The 19,034-nt window shown below is 39.0% G+C and overlaps 1 protein-coding gene across 1 annotated transcript in view; it reads right to left on the reverse strand.

Moving 5' to 3' along the window:
• Positions 1–2,583: 2,583 nt before the first annotated feature.
• Positions 2,584–19,034, reverse strand: part of mertka (c-mer proto-oncogene tyrosine kinase a) — a 52,766-nt gene continuing 36,315 nt past the window's right edge. Inside the window, exons 9-19 of the mRNA XM_017702656.2 lie at positions 18,096–18,231; positions 17,057–17,207; positions 14,718–14,806; positions 13,953–14,048; positions 13,768–13,848; positions 12,364–12,456; positions 11,976–12,094; positions 10,422–10,531; positions 8,475–8,634; positions 5,485–5,621; positions 2,584–3,088 (exon numbers count right to left, since the gene is read on the reverse strand). Of these exons, the coding sequence (XP_017558145.1) occupies positions 2,662–3,088; positions 5,485–5,621; positions 8,475–8,634; positions 10,422–10,531; positions 11,976–12,094; positions 12,364–12,456; positions 13,768–13,848; positions 13,953–14,048; positions 14,718–14,806; positions 17,057–17,207; positions 18,096–18,231 (1,599 nt within the window). The 3' untranslated portion in view covers positions 2,584–2,661. The remainder of the gene's footprint in view (positions 3,089–5,484; positions 5,622–8,474; positions 8,635–10,421; positions 10,532–11,975; positions 12,095–12,363; positions 12,457–13,767; positions 13,849–13,952; positions 14,049–14,717; positions 14,807–17,056; positions 17,208–18,095; positions 18,232–19,034) is intronic.

A 19,034-nucleotide genomic window follows, 5' to 3' on the forward strand; every position in this document is an offset into this window, starting at 1 on the left:
TTCTGCAGTAAAATGATCTCTTTCACACTTTACAACACTGGCCAATCTGCATCAGCAGCAGAGTCCTAAAAACAGCACCTACTACTAGAAATAAACACGATATCTGTCAAAATTGCGGTCTGTGGCCACCAGTGCTGGAATATTTACTAAAAACAATCACTACAAATGACTGATGACTACGGAGCCCCACTGATGACACCCTGTATAAATAAAAATAATGTGTGGCCACGACTTAGTAAAACGTGGGAATGAGATGGGTAATTTGCGGCCATGACTTAGTAAGGAGTGGGAACGAGATTACAGCTTACTAAGTTGTTGCCACACATTAGGATTTCGTTCCCACCCTTTACTAAGTTGTGGCCACGACTAAGTAAGGCGTGAGAATGAAATGATTAAGTCGTGGCCATGACTTAGTAAGGCATGGGAACGAGATCATGGCTGACTATGTTGTGGCCATGCATTAGGATTTTGTTCCCACGCTTTACTAAGTCATGGTGATGACTTCATTTTCTTGTTCCCAGGTTTTAATGAGTCGTGGCCACACATTATTTTTATTTATACAGGATGTCACCAGCGGGGCTCCGTAGATGACTTCTCTCAAACTGCAGTATACTGCAAAAAACTGCATCTTGTCAAGAGAAATCATTTCAAATCTAGTCGGTGTGTATAATATTTCCCATTTTGAGATGGTTGTGCACTTATTAAGATTATTTATCTTATTTCCAGACATTAATGACTTGTTTTAGGTCATTTTAAGATAATTTTATTAAAATTATCTTCATTGGTAGATAATTTTGCTGGTTTACTGACTAAAATGACTTAAAACAAGTAGAAAACATCTAGAGATAAGATAAATAATCTTAGATTAAGCTTACAACAGTCTCAACAGGAGAAATATTTATTGACTATATTTAAGATGATTTTACTTGACAAGAATCCATTTTTTGTAGTGTTGGATTACTTCACTCATTACTTCACTTCTGAGTTCCTCTATAAAACCCAAACACAGCTGTACCAGATGGACAAACCCAAAATACTGCAAAAAATTGCATTTTTTCTTCTCTTCTTCTTTTTCTTTTCTGATCTGAAATAGTGAATATATCTAATTTTTCTCATTTTGAAATTATTGTAACCTTATAATAAGATTATTTAACTTATTTCGAGACTTTTTTTACTGGACTGAAATAAAGTTATACAATAAAATAATCTCACTGTATTGGGAGACGATTCTGCTTGTTAAAGATGGTTCTTTAAGGGTTCTATAGTAAAGAAAATAGCTCTATAAAGAACCATGAACACACAAAGAACCCTTTGCATGATTAAATGTTGTTTGCATGATGAAAGGGTTCTTCAGATATGCTGAATGTGCTGTAGATGGTTCTCTATAACACAGTGGTGGATAGTAACTGAGTAAATGTAATTAGTTTCAGTACTTATGTAGTTTTTTTTTCGTGTATCTGTACTGACGTTTTTCCATTCTGGGCGACTTTTTACTTTCACTCCACTACATTTCAGAGTCTAATCTCTGACTTTTTCCTCCACTACATTTTGTGAAATCTGTCATTCCTTTTGGCTTCTGTGTGTATAAAAATGTAACATGTCAAAACGAAAGAAGTGCAAAGCAAGAGCACCGATCAGGGCACAGCGGTCACTTTGTTTTGAGCTTGTTTTGACCTGTTGGTCATACCGACCCAGTGCAGCACACGGTTCAATGTCAGCGCAGCTGCATAAAATTTTGGGAGAGTCTGTTCAACATAAATGATGAACTAACCTAACTTTGTGTAAATAGAGCACAATATAGAAATATGTCCACATATGCAGTCGTGACTGACGCGGCTTTTTTCTGAATTTATACAAACACTTTCATTTTATAGTAAATTAGTTTGGGCTGGTTTATGTTTATGAACAGAGACCTACAGATCAATACAGTAAAGGGGTTCATTTGTGATCCTGAGTTTAAAGCCAGTTTTTATTAAACTTGGAACTAAGTTGTAAATAAATCTTAAACTGAAACTTTGCTTGTCTGTAAAAAGTGATTTCAGAGCCACTCGGTTCTCCCTGATGGAAACTGTTTACCTTCAGTGTTTTGTGCTTATGATCATTTTAATAGACGTCAGCGTCACTAATTAATGACCTTCTATTAAAAGACTGGTTTACCAAGAGAGACACTGGAGGATTTTCACCTAAAACGAGTTCATGAAGTGAGTCTTGCTATAAAAAAGTTAACAGGACATCAGAGACATAATTACATTTAGTACTTTTTGATACTTAAGTACTTCTGAAGGCAAGTACTTCAGTAGTTTTACTCAAGTGGAGGTCTAAAGGGAGGAACTTTAACTTTTACTGGAGTGATATTGGGTGTCTCTACTTTAACTCAAGTACATGGTTTGTGTACTTCATCCACCACTGATTTAGCACCAAAAGGGCTCTACTATTGTTACGAGCCATAAAAGGTCCTGTTTTGGTACTATATAGAACCCGTTTTGTTAAGAGTGTAAGAAATATGAAACCATGGGTTAAATTACAATGATAATGTTCCTAAACCATCTCAAAATGAAAAATATGAGACATTTAGACTGCGTCTGAAATGATTCCACTTGTTAAGATGTCATTTATTGCAGTGTAGCATTGTTTGCCCCTTGTGTTGAGCCTCTTCACGTCTCAGAGCAAATGTGCCGTGTCACTAGAGGACTGCTGGAATTCTGATAATCCCCCAATGCTGTCTGGCTCCCGGCTGTCCTCGGGTAAAAGAGGAGTGCTACTCTCCGCTACAGTAGCAAGATCCTCCGAGGAGATAACAATGACATAACGGTCGTCCTCCTCTGCGGCAGAGTGGACTTCTGCCGTTACAACGGACAGGTCAGTGGCCTGGTGGCTGAAGGAGGGCGAGGAGGTGAGGAGCGGGCCCTCCGTCAATGTCTCTGCCAGCGGCTCTTCCTCAGGGAAGCTGGTGTTGATGTAGATGATGTTGTTCCTGCTGGAGCTGTCAGGGAGCTTCTCTAACAGCTTCTCCAGCATCTCCCTGACCTTTGTGAAGTCTGGCCGGTCCATGGGGTCAGTGCGCCAGCAGCTGAACATGATGCTGTACCTACAAAATGTGAGCAGATGGTATTTAGACTCGTGTCTCAGTCATTGTGCTTTATAGTTTCACATCATAATTATGGTAGAGTTATTTAAGCAATAGGTGTGTGATAGGTGTGTGTAACATCATAGCTGTGATGATCTACAGGGACGGGATGTTATTGGCACACGATCCTCGAGTGTTCTATTGCTTTAATACAACGGTTAAATAAATAAAGTAAGAAATTAATAAACTGGGCCGTGAACGCGGCGTTTAATATGTTTTAATGTTCAGTTCCTTCCACCAAATTATAGTTCCTTAACAAGCAGCTTGTTGCTACATCAGAGTAACTAGCTCCGCCCACTCGCTGCACAGCCGGCAGTTCGTTCTCCAGCTCCTAACACTAAATTCCCAAACTGTCGTCACCATTGAGCAGCTCAGTTTGGTCAGTTTTTTCCAGGTCAGTATTAATGTTGTTTTGTTTCAGCCAGTCTATAAAGCTTCTTACAGCCCATTTAGTTTGGTGAATGGTGTTTGTTAAAAACCCGTGATGTTATGGTGAAATAACAGCACAGTTAGAACGCATCTCAACCAATCAGCTCGCGTGGCCGCAACTAACTGTTGTTTATAATTAATTATGCTACGGTTTGCGTCCACCTGCACTTTTTCTCGCTGCACTCCGCTGCACCGGATCTCTCCGCTCGCTGCTGCAGGGCGTTTCGTATTGAACATATCTGGGGTTGTAAAGAATCTGATGTTTGCTGTTACCCTGCGTGCACACCACCAGCGATAAATTCATTCAGCGTCACTCAGGCGGCCTTCAGCTGGTCACTGGTGGGTGTTTTTTTTTTTGGGTGAAAATCTTTTTATTAAGGATTTTTTGTACAAAAATATACAATCCAAGAAACAAATGGAAAGGGTCCTTTGCTCGATTTGTTCTGGAAGTGGAGGCTCCAGAACCAGGACATCCATAAAACAGAGCAAGAATGCAGATCAGCGCAAGCTCAGCTTCAAAACAGCCTTCCTCACCGCTGTCAGAGATGACACGATATGACAAATATTTGAAAGTAAATATCAAAATGAAGAAAACAAATTTATATTTCACTTCTCAGCGTTTTATTTTACGTTCAATTTAAACTCCAGCTGGGCAGAAATGCTTAACAGGCTAAACTGTTTTGCTCAGATTATTAACAAAGTAATAAAGGAAGTGAGGACGAAAGTCTTTTCTGATTGGTTGTCGCTGCCCTGCGCCACTACTCATTTGCATAAGGCAAACCTGAACTTATTTGCTTTGCTTAGATGGCTTGTGTCAATTGAAATGAAAGACTTCCAGCCACTTTGTTGTGTCATCGCTCCCAGTGTGAAGGTTACACGGAAGCTTATAATGAGACTGACAAATTATCGCTGTCCAAAAAAAAAGTATCTCATTTTCTTTTTAATTTCAGCAATGCAGCTATTATTTACATGCTGAAGTACATCACTGTGTTTTGATTAATACACACTGCAACATATCACAACTATTACTGTAATGACACTTTTCACTGTGCACTTTACACTACAATATTGATGCAAATCAGAATTAGTCATGTCTATAATATGTGCTGTTAGATCACCTCATACCACTCAGTGCCTGCTGTCTGTAAATACAGTAAATCTGTCTCATATGCCATGTAAATATGTAAATATACTTTTATACTTATACTATTTTATTTCTCTTTTAATTTAACTTCTGTCTAGATTTCTGTATAGTAAATGGAAGTTTATGTGTAATTATATGTCTTGCAACTGAAACAGTGCAATTTCCCTCCGGGATCAATAAAGTAAGTTAGTTAGTTAGTTAGTTAGTTCATTAGTTAGTTAGTTTGTTAGTTAGTTAGTTTGTTAGTTAGTTCATTAGTTAGTTAGTTCATTAGTTAGTTAGTTCATTAGTTAGTTAGTTCATTAGTTAGTTAGTTAGTTCGTTAGATAGTTTGTTAGTTAGTTCATTAGTTAATTAGTTAGTTCATTAGTTAGTTAGTTAGTTAGTTAGTCATTTATTTATTTATTTATTTATTTAGTTAGTTAGTCAGTTAGTTAGTTCACTCGCTAAATCCATTAAGCTAGCTACTTTAAGTTAAGTAAGTAACGAACAAGCTCAGTACGGTTTAAATTTTATTTCATGTTAAACTTCATCCAATCGGACATCTCTCCAAACCTTCAGTCAACAGTTCTCCATAAAACTAGATGTTTACATTATTATGTAATGGACTGAGAGAAGAGAGACAGCCAGTTTCTGCTCTGTACTGAAGGCCAGTCTACTTACCTGATTGGCTAAGGACAGTGTGGTACAGCTCTCCACTGAGATAACTACCATGTGCTGGGGGGGAATTTGCACATGGACATGTAATGTTACTGAATCACACGCAACAACAGCAGACACTCACAGTTCATCCAAGCAGTCGTTTGGCTGCTTTAACCTGTGGCCTTCCAGCAGGTAGTCATAAATCTCATGGTTCTGGACACCTGGGTATGGAGTCATGCCTCGAGTGGCTATCTCCCACATGGTCACACCAAACGCCCACTGTAAAGAAACAAGAGAGTGACTGCAGTAAATCTATATTATATTTTGTATTACATTCCTTAGTATATTGAGAATTCGCTGTCTTTACATTTTACATTTACATTTACGGCATTTGGCAGACTCTTATCCAGAGCGACTTACAATGTGATCATTCTACACAGGTAGGTGAAGGTGGTATTAGGAGTCTTGCACAAGGACTCTTATTGGTATAGTGAAGGGTCCTTGCCCAGGTGGGGATTGAACCCCAGTCTAACACACCAATTTAACTAAATAATTCTGCTTTACTGAGCTAAATTATGTGTATTGGCATAAAACTGAACTAATAAGGTACAGATTTTTAGAACAAGGAAAACACTAAACATACACAATAAGTGTTCAAGGTTGATGTAAAAGCAACCAATTTTTCAACATTTCTGACCTGTTCACTGGTTGACTCTCCAGTTTTGTTGATATTCATTCTTTACATCATTTGAACATTTGAACAGCTGCTCTTTAAATTATGTAAAAATAGCATATCGCTATTGTTGGAAGAAAACCTCGTATCCGAAATGGTAACTTTACTTCTCATGTAAGTCAGTGGAATCCGAATTTTTTCTAAGTAATTTCAGACTATTTCTTTTGGTCCATTCATCATTAAATTTACACACAACGTAAACAGCCACATGTATTTTTTAAATTATGTCAAAAACTGAAAAACTACAAAAATTGAGATTTTTTTCATTCGACAATAGCCATAGGAATAGACCAGTAAAGCCTCTTCACATTAACTTAACATTTTTACCTTCTCCTGTAAAGTTACTATTGTAGAGAATCATGTTATTCTTTGGACAGTGACGATACATAATCCTAAAGATGGTAATAAAATATTGAAAAAAGTCTGAAAAAAAAAAAAAATTCAGCAGACTATTTTGCCTCAAAATGCCCTGCATGTACCCCTCCACCATGAGTGAGTTTATAAAGATATGTTTTGGGCCAAAACTATTGTAAACAATGTCATCGGGCAGTGAATTCATAACCATATCATGTAGGAACTTCCTGTGAGGGAGCTTTTAGAGGTGGACATCTGGTTCCTATCACCACCACTGGGAGCAGTTCTGACTCAGCTGGATTGTGGCTAACAGTGTAACTCCTATATGCTTATTCTTAGGTCTTCTTAGAATATTCTTTACTTTTCCTGTGTCGCTCTATCATGATTACACAGCCTTGAGACTTGGAGCAAGACGACTGAGTCAAATAACACTCTCTATAATTTATGTTTGTGGGAGAGAGAACCAAACTGGTGATCTGAAAACACCTCTATATGACAACATCTTCAAAATAAACCTGAAATCTCCTCAGAAGTGCACCACTCCATCTAATTTATGCTCAGTAACTTCTATAACTCCACAAGTCAACACACCAAACCACTCTGAATGACTTACTTTACATCTTAACGACGATTAATGATGCAGAAATAGGGCTGTATGACAATAAATACTGTGATCAGGATTAATTATGTGACAACACAATCCAACACACTTTACTGAACATCGTTCAGTCTTGTAGACTCTGACCAAATGCTGTTTCATTATAAAGAGAAAAATTAGTCTGTTTAATTGGATTTAGTGCCAAATACTGAATGATCATCATTGTGTTCACAGTGTTTGATTGAATGTTTTAAACACAGCACCGCTGGCTCTTTTTTTCTGTTTCAACTGATCAGATGTCTGTAAAAAAAATTTCACAGCTATAAAAAAATCTTATTCCACGACCTCATGCCCAGAAATGAGTGCTGTGTCTGTGCTGCGCTGTCCTGTCTGTTTACTGTGTCTGTGTTTTATTTATTGTTTTGTTTCTAGTCAAATTTTTTGCACACTTACATCTGCATGTTTGCACTTTGTCCTGTCTATTTTGTTCCTTGTTGCTCCGTGTTGGTCCTGGAGGAAGGTAATTTCACTGTACTTATACATAGATGAAATGACAATAAAAGCCTCTTGGCTTGACTTGAAAATTATTTTGTGACAAATTGTGTATTATGAATTTTTTTTAAAGTATTGCAATATTATATATTTTGTGGAGCCCATAACGGGCCGTGGTTATAAAAAAAAAAATGTAATCATTTTCCGTTCCCTCGCACATTTTTTGCATTACGATGTAAATGGTTTGCATACGCTTGCTTTGTTTAAGCTCAGACACGAAGCAGCTCATTAAACTTTACTTTACTATTGATCTTGTACCGAAATATAAAGACATAGTGTCGCTTCTCATGATTCTGTTAGTATTGAGCGCAAACTCGACATGACATCGAGTTTCCTTGTACAGTAAAAGTTACATTTACAGATGCTGCTGAGAACAATAGCTGAATAAACTCAGCGCAGACTGGCCAAACTGGGAAAACAGCTTTTAATGTAAGCAATGCTGAAGACAAAGATCTAATGTAGGCAATGTCGTTGAGCATCTCTGGTCCCATGTTTGTTTGCTGTCTGAAATTACCCTTTAAGACCACTGGACTATAGACATGTTCAATTTAGATCAATTAGTTCAAATACTAATTATATTATGTGAGTTCAGATGATGTCTTGGTGGTAGTATGAGGGAAGACTGATTGTGGGGGATATCTGAGAACCTGGGCTGGAGTTCTGTGCAGCTTCTGCCTGTAGTTACCCCTCTCATAGCTGTAGTTTGACTGGTATGGACTGAAGAACAGGGTAGATGGGGAGGTGGTGTGGACTGCGAACCCTTCGGCATGGGAACCGAAGATGAGGAAGTGAATTTATGGGGCATTAGATCAGATGAAGGAGGGGTTTCAGGCTTCTCCTCCCCCTAAACTGCAGTGATAACACAACTCCATTTAGAAAGGAAGCTGCTTCTTACCACATCGCTTTTCACAGTAAAGACTCGATCTGCCAGACTCTCCACAGCGATCCATTTCACAGGCATCTTGGCTATTCTACCCTGTCTGTAATAATCTCCGCTGTAGATCTTCTTCGACAAGCCAAAGTCGGCCACACAAACTGTCATATCGTCACGCAGCCTGGAGGAAATAAAAAGGATAGGAATATTAATTATACAGCAGTCAAAATATATACACTCCAAAAAATCGTGTGTTGTGAAGTGAAATGATCTTAAATCTAACTGATATATCTTATATTTCTCATTCTGAGATTGTTGTGACATTATTATGTGACTTAAATTTATTTTAGGCATTTTTTTGTTTTAAATAACTTTAATGGGGCAGTCGTGGGATGGATGTTAGGGAACCGGCCCTGTGACCTGAAGGCTGCCGGATGGGTTAAATGCTGAGGTGAAATTTACCGGTTGTGGGACTAATAAGGGTCTCTTAATCTTTAGAAAGCCAAATGACCTCACTGTACTGGTAGATGACTTTGCTGGTTCCGAACATATTCCTTACAACATTATCTGCCAATAGTGCGATAATTTGACTAACATCACTTAAAACAAGGAAATAATATCTAGAAATAAGTTAAATTATAAATTAGTCTTATAAAAAGGGTTCTTTGCATGGTGAAGTGGTCCTTCAGATTGATAGAGAATGTGTTGAATATGGTTCTATGTAGAACCATTTTGAAAAGGGTCTTTATAGCACCAACCAGCATAACAATAGCAGAACCCTTTTCTGTGCTTTATAGAAGCATATACAACACATTCTCCATCAATCTGAAGAACCTTTTCACCATGCAGAGACCTGTTTAATCATGTACAGGGTTCTTTGAGTTTTTATGGTTCTACATAGAACAATTTTCTTTACTAAAGAACCCTTGAAGATCCATCCTTTTAAATTGTCTAGGGTTTTAGAGAGTTTTCTGAAACCAGCAGATTTTGTTAGTTCATAGTTAAACTGCACTCAGTTCAGACAGCACTACGGCACCTTGTACCACCTAAACTGCACAATGTATATGTTCCCTCAAAGATTCTACAGTGGTTTTAAAGGTCCGTTTTTGAACCTTAAATATGTTTTTCCAGGTGAAAAGTTCATATTTGTACCTTTTCATAACTGAATGTTTTAAAACAGAACACAAAAATAAAAGCCTGGAGGTGAGACGGGGTGTGTGGAGTCAGTACAGCTTAGAACATATAATTTCAGTGGATTATGGTTCAGTTATGTTCCTTGATTAAAAGGTACTGAGATGGAGCCTTGAGGGTACCACCCCGTGACAAGAGGGGGAACTGACCCAGAGACAATTTAGTACCTTTATTTCTGAGAGTGTAGGACAGGGGTCTTCAATAAGAAAATTTCCTCAAGCGAAGGTCCAGAACATTATGTCTAACTTGCATCATCACTCAGTGCCATATACTGTTTACTGAAGTAGCTGAGTAGGAATATCAACATCTTATACAGTCATCAACTGAATATCAGATCAAATAAAGTCCAATTCAGTCACATTTCAACAACATTTACGGTCAGTTATCTCTTTTTAGATCACGCCGTGTGAAATAACTTCCCTCTAACTCACTTTCTTCTCTGACTGCTCTGTCTCACCTCATCCCTCCCCTGTGTGGTGTCACTCACTCGAGTCTCAGTGCTAATCGTAATGCACAGATCTGACTGGCTGAGTAGCATCAAGTGATTTTACACCACATGTGATTGATCTGAGTCTCCCGGGCTGCTAAAGCTACCGTAAAGGCTAGAAAAGCTACAGCGATTAAAACAGGACCACCCCATCAAAATGATATAATTATCCTTAGTTTATCGGTTATAAGTTCAGGTCCACATAGGACAGTGTCTGGGCCTGTACTCAGACAGCAGTCTGCCTGTTAGTGACCTCTGGTGTAGGGTCTGGCAAAGGAAGAAACACTTACATGCAATTGCGTGCAGCGAGATCTCGATGGAGGAAGTTTCTGCTGCTGAGGTATTCCATCCCCATTGCTATGTCGATCATAAACCTCAGCAGAGTCTGTGTGGGTAGATACTGAGAGACAGAGGAAATCCATCATGTCATACACATCTAGGAGAAATAAATGAACTGAGCACTTTATTAGGAATGCTTCACTAATGACAGGTAAGGCCTCACACTTTGTGGCATGAAACCAGTCTGAGCTAGTTTTGCTTTGTGTCATGGTGCACTGTCATGCTGGAAGTAGACATTAGGAAGACTGTGGACATGTGGCCATGAAGGGATGAACATGCTCAGCAACAATACTCAAACACAAAGATGTGGCATTCAAGCAATGATCAGTTGGCATTAATCAGCCAAAGGTGTGCCAAGAACACATTGCCAACCCTAGTACACCACCTCCACTGGCCTGGACTGCTGACACAAGGCAGGTTGGGTCCATGGATTCATGCTGTTGGTGCCAAATTCTGACCCTACTATCTGTGAGCCTCAGCAGAAATGGAGATCCATCAGATCAGGCAGTGTTTTTCCATCTTCAACTATCCAGTTTTGGTGAGCTTGTGTCGACTTTAGCCTCAACTTTCTGTTCTTGGCTGACAGAAGTGGAACCAGTTGTGGTCGTTTGCTGTTGAAGGACTCTTAATACAGAGCAATGGTACTGTAATACATGCAGAATGTGGTTTATTGTCTTGCTGAAATAATCAAGGCCTTCCCTGAAAAGACGTCATCTGGACGGCAGCATATGTTGCAAAAACATGTTTCAGCAGTAATACTGCCTTCACAAATGTGCACTTCACCCATGCCAGGTGCAGTAATGCCCCCCTAAACCATCTTGAATACTGGCTTTTAAACTGTGCACTGATAACAAGCTGAACGATCTTTAGCCCGCAGGACAGTGTCCATGATTTCCAAAGAGAATTTCAAATGTTGATTCGTCTGTACCGTAGACGATGAAAAGCAGAAGTTCTTTGCTGTTTTATGTTGAGAAACGTTCTTCTTGAATTGCTGCACTATTTGATGGTGTAGTCTCTAAGCTGCTCTTTATACCCAGTCATTTTACTAACCTGCTGCCAATCAACCACCAGGTCTTTTTTAACATTACACAACTTTACCAGCCTTTTGTTCCTCCATCCCAACTTTTTTGGAATGTGTTGTTGGCATAAAATTAAAAATGGGCAAATAATTTTCAATAAACAATAAAATCTCCAAGTTTCAACATTTGATATGTAGTCTTTGTGCTATTTTCAATGAAATATAGGTTTAAAATGATTTGCACATCATGGCATTTTGTTTTTATTTACGTTTTGCACAGTGTCCTAACTTTTTTTGGAAATAAGGTTGTGTATTGCATTTAATTCTAGAGAAACACCAACGGCTGTAACCAAATCCCTTGTGTATTAATATATTTGGCCATTAAAGCAGATTCTGATTCTGAAATACAGAAGTGTGAAAAGGGTCCACTGAATTTAATGCAGTGTGGGCAAGGAAAAGAAATAAGTGAGAGTGACAAGCTGCTTACCTGAGGACTTTCTCCGATCCGGGAGCGAAGAAGAAAGCTGTGGAGATCTCCGTACTTCATGAATGGAAGAATGACCATTGGCTTGGGGAAGTGGCCTGGACCTACTTCTAAACATACTCCTGTATGAATGGATCAGAAGAAAGACCACAGTGAAGGTGTGGAAGAATAAGTGTAAAAAGTGATGTATTTTAAGCTCTTTATGAGAACTGTGCTCTGATTTGATTTGAGAAATTTGAGAAAAATTCAGTTTAGTATAGTCAATACATTAATTATTGTATTAAAGGCACATTTTGCTCCATAATGCTAACACTGATATGGTGAAGTGGGATGAAGTGTTCTATCAGTAGTCAATCTGCTCCACCTTCCACTGATTGTCTGGACATCTTACCTAAGAGCCTAATGACATTAGGATGGTTAAAGTCCTTCATGCAGGCAGCTTCATTGAGAAACTCCTCTATCTCCCTCTGAGAGAAATTATCCACTGAAAAATAAAACGCAGCTCTGGTTAAATATGCCTTTATTTCACAAAACAATCTTTCCAAAAGTGATAACAGTGTTACAGTGAATTACTGCAGTTTTGGGTTACAGTTTCATGCCCTGTCCACATGTATCTGGATATTTTTAGTTTTTTCCTCTGTGTTTTGACCAGAATATCCACTTTTTCTGGCTTGAGGCTGAATGTAATGGGTCAGACAGCCAGTAAGTTGTGGTTGTGAGGTCACAGCACATGGAGGTTTGGTTAGCTCTGATTGGTCTAACTCACCTACAGGCAGTTCACGAGCTCCGTGTTATTAGGTTAAATTATTCCTTTTAAACCTAGACAGCATTCTTGCTGATGTAGGCTATTATTATAATTATTATTATTTTTTTAATTGCAGCTTTTGTGATTTTATAATTGCATATATCAAATTGCCAATTAGATATAAAAAGGATTCATCTTTCAGTCCAAGTTGCATGCAAACCACACACAACGTTCCTGCACAGCTGAAAACACAAAGAAGAAACGGATGCTAAAAGTGACCTTTTGTGGTACAGTCAGGACCATGGTCAAAGCCTGGTCAGGACCATGGTGGTGTTTCAGAGATGGTGGTGTAGCCACAGCAATGTAAACAACCCCACAACAGCCAGTGGTAACTTATTTTCTGGCAGAAATCAGACTTAGTTTCTGTGTGAAATATCAAACTATTGATGTCCGACAGCCTGCAGGTCAAATTCTGTTTTGTGACATGCTGTGTCCCAATTCAGGGGCTGCGTTCTTCCGAGGTTGCATTTGAAGGCCGACTGCATCACAGCGGCGCGACTAGGCCATCCTATTTCAAAGGCTCCTTCATAAGCGGCCGAGAAATGTGTCCCTCTTTTCCATGACAACAAAGGACCCAATGGGTGGATCCTCTGCCAGCCAACATATCCCGAAGTTCACTGCTTGCTGGTGAGGATTCGAGAACATGTAGGCGTCAGCAGAGAAGCGAACGGTGGCTGAAGAGACACTTTAAATGTAAGTATTTGGTTTAAACTGAGTCAAATAGCGAATGGTTTCATGGCGCAGCGGTGAGGGCGGGGACAGTGGTGCTGTGACATAAACATCCGCCATAGGACAGACCATCTCATTTCAGTCCAGCCTTCATGGATGCAGCCTCTGAATTGGGACACACCCTCTCTGCTTCTCTGCGTTTGTCTTTAGGTGCTTGAAATCAAATTTCATGAGGCGTTATCGCCCCCTACTGTGCAGTTTTAAAAATTATTCTTTAATCAGACAACACTTTCAGGATAACATAATGAAATAAACCCTCACATTTCATGGTCTTCACTGCAACCTTTTCACAGCTTCCGTCTGGCTGCTTCAAGTGGCCCTCCATCACAGAGCCAAACTCCCCTGTGAAAACAGAAACCTCACTGAAACTTCTCCAAAAACACACCTGAACACCAACTAAAGCAGAAGAAACTCCACCGAAATACCAGGTGCGTTGTGTTTCTAACCTTCTCCGAGGACTTTTCCAATGGACAGCAGGTTTCTCAGGATCATCACGTCCTGAAGTTTGGCCTGAAGATCTTCACGGATCCCCAAATTCGCAACTATATAGAGGAAAAGGATCTTTGTTCACAAAGTGTGACTCCCGACGAGGAATGTAAATGATTAACCAACAAATAAACAATCATTCGACCAAACCTATCAGGTAAAAAAAACAATTTGTTAGATTACATCCAATGTTTAAATATTTTATAAGAGATGGGAAAGTTTGAAATGTGTTTCACTTTAATGATTTATTTGTTAGAAAATATTACCATTTCACCATGCAAAGGGTTCTTTGAGTGTTCATGGCTCTATATAGAACCATTGTATTACTAAAGAACCCTTGAAGAACTCTTTTTTTTAAGTGCATACTACTGAACACATTATGACACAGCGCACTGCATCACTGCTGCATTGCACCAGTGCATTGCATCATGGGACATCAGAAACTCCCCCATATGGAAAAAAAAATATATTCCAAATGTATTTATCAAATATATTTTTGTGATGTATGAAAATGGCCAAATTGTTAAATATATATTTTTAATGTATTCATTTGTATGACTGATTATCTGTGTTGAGTGTAATGAAGGTTCCAGATAGCTAAACGTACTGACTGTGATCTGCACTGTACTTTACATTAACCGTGTACGTCTGCAGTCAAACTCTCACACAAAATGTACTTCACATAAACAAGATATCAGATCAGAGGTTGATATGGCTTGACCTACGCGTCATTTCGATGGCTGTCCGATTGTAGGACCTCTGAGGTCTGTACTCCACGATGGTCGGAAGTTTTTCTCCAGTTCCAAGCAGTCTCCTGTAGGGGGAGCCAGTTACACAACTATGAGATCCACAGGGCAAAACCAGAAAACACACTCAGACAGATGCTGTCAGGGACGTTAAAACTGCATCATCAAAATATGCAGAGCATTTCTCAGTTTATACAGTCCACATTTGTAAATTATGCTGCATAAAAGAGCCCATTTTTAATTAATTGTTTTTGTGATGTCACTAAGCCTAATGCATTTACATACAGTACCGTGCAACAGCCTAAACACATTATTTAAAACTCTTCACCTTGCAGAAGAGCTTGTAATATCATCATGTATCACTGGGAAAAGGCAAATAAACATAAGTAAGGTAAAAAGTCTTAATCCAGATTTCCAGTCCAGAACACTGTATCTATAAGTAATGAAGTATTGATTAGATACAGCGGTTATTGAATGATAACTACAAATACTACTGGACTTTGAGGAGCGGGCAGGAAGTGGTTACACACTGGCACACATTACTGACTGAATGAATATTACGTGTTTTCATAATAACATGAGCGCATGTGAATGTTTACCGCTCAGATATACAGCTTCGGAAAATCAAGTTTTCTCAGGTGTCTAAAACTTTAACACAATACTGGACATTCTCATTCAGCCAACAGCAGTTTAGTCCACCTGCTCACACTGAAGTTATAAGGAGTGTTTCAGCCTGGGCTGCTCTCTGAATGAGGTGCAGTACAAAGCAGCCAATCAGAACAGAGCTCATTAACAGAAATAGGCAGTTTAAGTGTATTACGTTTAATAGAACGACTACCTAAACATTAATTAGATTTTTTGATCCATGGAAGGATAAAAAGATATACAGAGAGACAGATAGACAGACAGATAGATAAATAAACAAACAGATAGACAGACTTAGACAGATAGATAAACAGATAGATAAACACACAGATAGACAGACACACACACGGACAGACAGCTAGATAGATAGATAGACAGACAGCTAAATAGAAAGAAAGATAGACAGACAGACACAGACAGACAGATAGATAGAAAGATAGACAGATAGACAGATCTTGATCCCAAAGCAAAATTGTGGTGTTTCAGTAGTAAGACATAATTGCACATACACCTTCTCACATTATACAGAACAAATAGCAATAAAAAACAGAAATAAATTAAACAGAAATTAAAATGAGATAAACATGAGTGAGTTCAGTATAAGACAGTAGGAATAAAAGTATATCTTGTGTATAACGTTATAAACGGAGGAAAATGAAATGAAACTGAGGGGAAATGAAGGATGTGGGCCATTTAACTGGAGTGCCAGACTGCACAGGCAGTAAAAGGGTAAAAGCATTGTTGGACTAAATCTTCACATTCTTATCTGTATCTTTAAAAATGGGAGTGAGTCAAAGGCTCCACAATGGCTGCCAAAGAATGGGGCCGGGCGGTGGGGTACGGGGTGGGGGGTGTTTTTATGGGATATGTGTTTCTAATCCACAGCTGGAGGTGGCAGAGCGCTTAACTCAGCACTGCCCCCTCCAGAGCCTTTAACAGGGGAACTTTACACTTTTATGAACAGCACATCCGGAGGCTCAGAGTAGCTTCATACTAACTGCAATTTCCTCGGCAGCCCCCCTCCCCTCTTGCTCCACCCCCACCCCAACCCCAACAACAACATTCCTCTGGGCCACAGTTTGTTTACTGAAAGCAGTTCTGCAGTTTGAGGTCATTCTGAGATAAAGTGAGTGCTTTTTTAATGCTGTTTAAGTTCTTTGATCCAGAACTGATAATAAACCTTTTTCACTAAAGGTTTTTGGCCATGATGATGTTTGCGAGGAGTTAATTGACCAAAAAAATTGTTTAATTTTTACACAATCATTTTCTAACCTTTTCTTTTTGTTACTGTGTCTTCTTCTACAATTACAGACTGTAGTCCATCTGTTTCTCTGATACTTTGTTAGCCCCCTTTTACCCTGTTCTTCAGTGGTCGGGACCCCCATGGACCCTCACAGAGCAGGTACTATTTGTATGGTGGATCATTCTCAGGACTGCAGTGATACTGACGTGGTGGTGGTGTGTTAGTGTGTGTTGTGCTGGTCTGAGTGGATCAGACACAGTAGCGCTTCTGGAGTTCTTAAACACCTCAGTGTCGCTGCTGGACTGAGAACAGTCCACCAACCAAAAATCATAGCATACCAAACTCTTATTTCAACATGTTTTTGTGTGTGAGGACATTGTGAATGTCCACTTTGCTTCCGTGAAAGAGGAAGACATTCAGCCAAACTCACCCTAGTCGAGTCTCGAGTATCCGGCCACGCAGGCATATGGCCCCAAACATCACCACAAGCAGAAGACAGAAGCCACAAACCACTCCTAACACGACATACACAGAGTCTGAGCCGTACGTGTCTGGACTGGAAGAGGGGGACAGAGGTACATCTGAAAAACAAAACAGAAACGCTTTGTGTGAGACCAGATTTGGGGAAACACGTATCTTTCACTGATGCAATGTCAACTAAACCAGCTGACCACCCACTGGTGATCCTATTAAGCCTAGCCAATGCTTTTGGCTCAGTACATTCACATTAATCCATACAGACTAATATCTGCAATTTCTCTATTCAGATCTCTTTGACATTAAGGAATTGCAGTAACAGGGCAACTTTACTTCCTTTAAATATGTCTTATACAGCAGCTTCTCATTCACCAGCTTCTTGTTCAAATTTCCCTGTTCCACCTTAAACGGAGCCTAAGCCGCCAGAACTTCTACACCATTTAAGGTGGAAAGGAAAAAATCGAACAAGAAGCTGGTGAATGAGAAGCGACTTCAGCTTTGTGACTTATTAGTGTTTCAGTTTCTCGTTGCAGATTAAACGTATCAGGAAACCAGCTGTAGTGATAACAAACACAAATAAGTCAATTCGTCTCCAAATTATCGATGTTCGTCTTAAATCTCTCTCTTTGCCATTCGTTAGATACTAGCTGGGTGAGATTTGCTATGGTGACCAGCAGTCTGCGCTGATCTTTAGGGTTAAAGGGTGAATCAGCAGTTCTACAATAACTCCAGCGTTTAAGACCATTTAAACTGTGTTGAACGATCAGCAGAGCATTATTTTACTGTTAAGGGGGATTATTTTATTATTACCTACAAATCAGATTCAACTGTGGAGCCGTAACAGGGCAGTAAAAGAGCCGCATGTTGCTGACTTTACGTGTCATTTAGAGGGCATGTTTGCCCCTGCATTGTCTTAAAAAGGCAAAAACATTGAACATGGGCTCATTTTCGCCCTTTGTTCCTGGTCACTCCCAACTATGGTACATACTCACCAAGCTCAGGGACAAAGAACCAGTATCGAGAGCTTTTGACTCCACAGCCGGCCTGTGTGCATGCCATCACCTCCACACTGTATGTGGTGTTAAACACCTGCATGGCCACCGCTGCCTCTGTTGAGATACTGCGAATCTGAAACGAGAAGATGAAATATCCACCAAGCCACAAGTTAGATTACGTGCAATGCGTTTTCTCAGGGTAACATGAGTGTACAGTGAAAGTTAAATGTACAAAAAAGGCACAAAACACAAATCACAAAGATTTTGAAATGTGGGAATAAAAAACGTAAGTTTAGAAGAAAAACTTTAAACATGATGGAATGCAAAGTACTTTTATTTTGAAAGTAATTTTTGACTTCCCGTTGGTCAGATTGTCATGAAATACAAAACATTTAAGTAAAATAACATAAAATGGAGATATAAGACCTGAATCAGACAGTGACACTATTTCAAAAGCAAGAAAACATTTGGACGTGCATGTGTAATCTGAAAATGGTATCTTGTGAAGAGAAATCATCTTAAATCAAGTCAGTATATCTAATATTTCCCATTTTGAGATGGTTGTGCACTTATAAAATTATCCAGCTTATTTCCAGAAATGTTTTACTTGTTTTAGGTAATGTTATTAATTAAAATGATCTCAAAAGACTTAAAATAAAGTATAAATTGTCTAGAAATAAGTTAAATAATCTTAAATTAAGCTTACAACAATCTCAACAGCAGAAATGTTAGATTTTCTTCCTAGATTTAAGATAATCTTTCATTTTCTGCAGTGTGTAACTGTAATATAACTGCTAAACCTTCAAAATAAACACAGTAGCTCATGCTTTAAGGTCAAAAGGGTGATTTGGTAAGATTGGGGAATAAAGAGAAGAGCTGATTTGCTGACTGTGCGGTCACAAGAGCAGCAGTGCAAAAACATAACATGATGAACCT

Source organism: Pygocentrus nattereri, chromosome 5 (genome assembly GCF_015220715.1).
Source record: "Pygocentrus nattereri isolate fPygNat1 chromosome 5, fPygNat1.pri, whole genome shotgun sequence".
In the NCBI taxonomy this organism is placed as follows: Eukaryota; Metazoa; Chordata; class Actinopteri; order Characiformes; family Serrasalmidae; genus Pygocentrus; species Pygocentrus nattereri.